We start from the raw sequence: 4344 nt of genomic DNA, 5'->3' as shown, positions 1-4344 counted from the left end.
TAAGCCCTGTGACAAAGAACTATTGGACACAATGGGACCAGTCGAAGCTTGAAGATGGTAGTCTTCTCCAGAGATGGGAAACTGCTGATGGGAAAGTGACGACCTGGCACTCAGTTATACCGAGAAAGTTGCGGGAAGTTGTGCTGCGTCAATCCCATGATAGTTTAACAGGATTACATCTCGGAGTTAAGAAGACATTGAGTCACGTACGGCAGAGATTTTACTGGATAGGTATGAGGCAAGATATGGAAGAATGGTGCAGGACCTGCAGTACATGTTGTGCTAAAAGGGGACCCAAGCATAAGGGACGTGCTCCAATGAAGTTATATTGAAGATAGAGATAATTAAGTCAAGCGAACAGTAGGCACCGTAAGTAAAGTGTGTGAATCACTGTGATTTATAGCGTGTGTTATAAAAGTTGTTAATTGTATTACAAAGTTGTATCGAGAAAGAATAAACTAGTTTTAATTAAGAAAGAACTTGTATCGCTGAAGTTCCTCGGGAAGAATTTATACCGGAAATGAAGGAAATTATCAAACGAGCAGAGACGTAACATTATAATGTGACGGCCATTCCTATTTCTCGTTAGTAATAGAGTATCCCAAAAGTTGGCGTTGAGTGGTGTTGATTAGCTGCCTTTCCTCTAGTCTATCAGTTCTAAATTTGGGACGGCTAACGCAGGTAGCCCTCGGGAAGCTTTGTGCGAAATTTAACAAACAAAATAAACCATTTGTTTTTATTCAAAGACTTTCAAACCCATAGATTTTTTGTTTGTTTGTAGTTAAGCACAAAACTACACAATGGGCTATCTGTGCTGTGCCCACCACGGGTATCGAAACCTGGCTTCTAGCGTTATAAGTCCGCAGACTTTCAACTGTGCCACTGGGGGGAGGGGAGGACAATCCCATAGATACTAAGTTGTTTTATTTTTCTTTATGTTTCAACACGTTTTTATTGAAGCTTTGTTTTCTTTAATGCATAGTGAAACTAGATTTTCTGCGTATATGATCACCTGCAACTAAGGCTAAAATTAGTCGACTGTAGTATTCATGATTTAACTAGCAATTTTATGCATGCTATTCTGGAATTTTTATCAGTTTATCTTTTAATATTTCACAAACAATAAAACATATAAAATATTCGAAATTTATAAAAATATTTTGAATAAATATTTGTACTTCAGAATTAAATTATATGATGGAAACATAGGCTTGGTCGCCCCAAAGTGGCACAGTGGTATATCTGCGGACTTATACCACTAGAAACAGAGATTCGATACCCGTGGTGGGCAAGCACAGATATCCCTTTGTGTAGATTTGCGCTTAATAACAAACAACAGCAACAGTCTTGGTCATATTTTGTACATGTCCACCTAACGGTAGTTTGTATAAGTAGTTGAAATGGCGTTATCCACCGGTAAGTGAGCTTGGTTTTAATTGAGAGTTTAAAAAATTAATCATAATTAGACTTTGTTATTTTTCTGTATTAATGCTAATACTAACAATCTCAAAATTAAACATGAGCTTGGACGAGTTGATTCAACAAGCAAACGTGACAATAAATAAATACATTTCAGAGCCCGCGATAGCTGAATTGGGCGCCCTAGACAATCACTATCAGTGAATCAGACTATGTAAAAAAATTGAAAAGTATGTTACCTGTCCATACACCAGGCTTACAATTTCACCATTGATTGTTGTGAGGTTTACTATATAGGCCTAATTATTATTAAAACATCAGTCACATTATGATTTGTACTTAAATCATAATTCATACTAGTAATAGAAGTATTACTACACCTTTATTCCCATATAGTGAACTATTTGAAAGCGCTAAAGCTTTGGGTCTAGTTTAAAAACCATTACACTTTAGTATTAATATTGTGAGAAATTTCGGAGTTGACCCGAATCGTATAGATTATTGAATATTATAGTACCATTGGTGTTAAACTTAAGATAGAGACATTAAAAATAGATAAAACACTAGGACCAGACAATGTATTACCCAGGGTTTTAAACATTAAACTTAAAGGATGACTTTAATTTTACACATGTCGATTGGGATTATATAGAGTCATATAAAGTGGAAGAGAGTTTATGTGAAATAATTCAAGTCAAACGGTACAAATTATTGGTGTCAACTCCTTCTCAATGTTTTCACGTGTGTCTAACCTCCACTGTTATGGCTTTTACATTAGAAAGTTATAACCAGATTACACACATTGACTATTTCTGTGCTCAACTAAACATACCTGTTGAAATTATGATAGTCCCTTCCCTAAATGTAAAACCTTCCATAACAAAGTTTACAGTGTATATATATATATATACTAAACATACCTGTTGAAATTATCATGTTAGTCCCCTTCCCTAAATGTAAAACCTTCCATAACATAGCTTACAGTATATATATATATATTATTTATTTATTATATTAATTAGTTATTGTATTTCTCCCTTTTTTTCACCATCACTTCTTCCCTCTTATTTCTCTTGTTAGTAACGTAGTATATAGTTCCACAATAAATAAATTTATAAAATTTTAATTAAATATTTTCCTTTTTCACTGAAGATAAGTGTTCACTTCACAGTAATTAGGCCTAACATTGTTATAATGTTGAGTAATAGTTTGATTTTGCCATCTATGCATACATTGATATCTTAACAATTACATATCAACTCAACACTATGGTAACAGGGTAAATGTAAGCCTAATTTAGTCTCCATCCTCCCTAGAACTGAATTTTGGTTATGACTGCAACTTTCAATACAATCTCAGTTATGGCAGGAAAGCAGAGTTTATATAAGATTCCCTGTTGTTTGCACAATAAGTCAGATGGGAGAGTGGAGAATCAGAGGTAAGTGATACACGCTCTGCAGTGTGAAAAGGACATTTGGAAGTTTTTAGTCACATGTTGTTGAAAGCATGAGTTCAGACTCAACAAAGAAAAGTTTTTGGTATTTCAGAGGTAATTTCCTGTTTGATAAATTTTTAATTCTAAGAAATGTAAAATTTTGTTTAGTGGATGGGACAACTTTGATGGACCAACAGTTTGGTGTCTAGCTGTCTGTCAGTATGTTATGTTACAATGTACTGAACTGATACTGCTAACTATTCTTAAGCTATAAAGTATCTCCATAAAAATGTTTATTGACCATAATTAACATAAGCTGATAATATTCAAGAATGAATAATGATAACACATTTAGACACACATACAGCTTTTTTGCCTATAAAATTTCTTGGATTTGGGGCCTTTGTAGGAAGGGTAACATTTGTATAAAAATGTTGTGTAAACGTAAGAATGCTGTAACTTTAGGGTTCAGTTGTTTAAGAAGTAAGTAAATGTTTCTTTCCATTTTTTTTTCACAAGGTCTGTGGAAGACATGGTTTTGGTGGTATTCTCAAAACAACTTTTTTTTTCTTTCTTTTTTTCAAGTCAAGTATAACTAATAGCTTATTTACTAATGTAGCATCCTAATGAACTGAGCTTTTTTTTCTTTCTTTTTTTCAAGTCAAGTATAACTAATAGCTCATTTACTAATGTAGCATCCTAATGAACTGAGCTTTTTTTTTCTCAGCAGGGGTGGTTGTTCCACGGAACTTCAGACTTTTAGAAGAATTGGAACAAGGTGAGAAGGGTGTTGGAGATGGAACAATTAGCTGGGGTCTAGAAGATGACATGGACATGTCTCTTACCCACTGGACAGGAATGATTATAGGACCACCCAGGGTAAGTAGAAGTATAGCGTAAAATAAAATGGTTTTATTTATGTGGATAGAAAACTTTTACAGAATGCTCAAAGTTAATTTTAAAGGAAGTACACTCGAATTAATATGTAGAGAACTTTTCACAGTATCATTATACACACACACACATATACTTCCATTGGTGGGTTTTAGGTCCTAAAGACCTTGGGGGGACAGGTGCATTCGACCGTATCATTATACGTGAATAGATAGATTTAATGTTTTAAATAAATGATCTGATTGTATACATTGATTATGATACTCTGCTGTGGTTAATGTATTCAAGATAAAATTCATAGATGTAGCAAGTAAATCAGCTAAGTATTTTCAGCTGAAGACTGTCCAGCAGTGACTTGAAATGTAAAGCAAGCTATGTTAATTTTTTCCATTTGAACTGTACGTAAAGTAAAAATTATATGTTTTTTAAACACTTTCCTGTGACTTGCATGAAAGAGATGGTTTGTTGTGAATGGTCTTTTTTCATTTGATTACTTTTTATGTTATACAGAGTATATAATGTGTATTTATGCTACACCGAGTATAGAATGTGTATTTATGCTACACCGAGTATAGAATGTGTATTTATGCTACACC

The 4344-nt window shown here is 33.8% G+C and overlaps 1 protein-coding gene across 1 annotated transcript in view; it reads left to right on the top strand.

Moving 5' to 3' along the window:
• The first annotated feature begins 1371 nt into the window (after nucleotides 1–1371).
• The window catches only part of LOC106459980 (ubiquitin-conjugating enzyme E2 variant 2-like), a 6711-nt gene continuing 3738 nt past the window's right edge, over nucleotides 1372–4344 (top strand). Inside the window, exons 1-2 of the mRNA XM_022386550.1 lie at nucleotides 1372–1416; nucleotides 3582–3733. Coding sequence (XP_022242258.1) covers nucleotides 1401–1416; nucleotides 3582–3733 — 168 coding nt within the window. The 5' untranslated portion in view covers nucleotides 1372–1400. The remainder of the gene's footprint in view (nucleotides 1417–3581; nucleotides 3734–4344) is intronic.

Source organism: Limulus polyphemus, unplaced genomic scaffold, assembly GCF_000517525.1.
Source record: "Limulus polyphemus unplaced genomic scaffold, Limulus_polyphemus-2.1.2 Scaffold689, whole genome shotgun sequence".
Classification (NCBI taxonomy): domain Eukaryota; kingdom Metazoa; phylum Arthropoda; class Merostomata; order Xiphosura; family Limulidae; genus Limulus; species Limulus polyphemus.
Note: the sequence above shows the minus strand (reverse complement) of the source record. Positions and strands in the feature narration are given on the sequence as shown.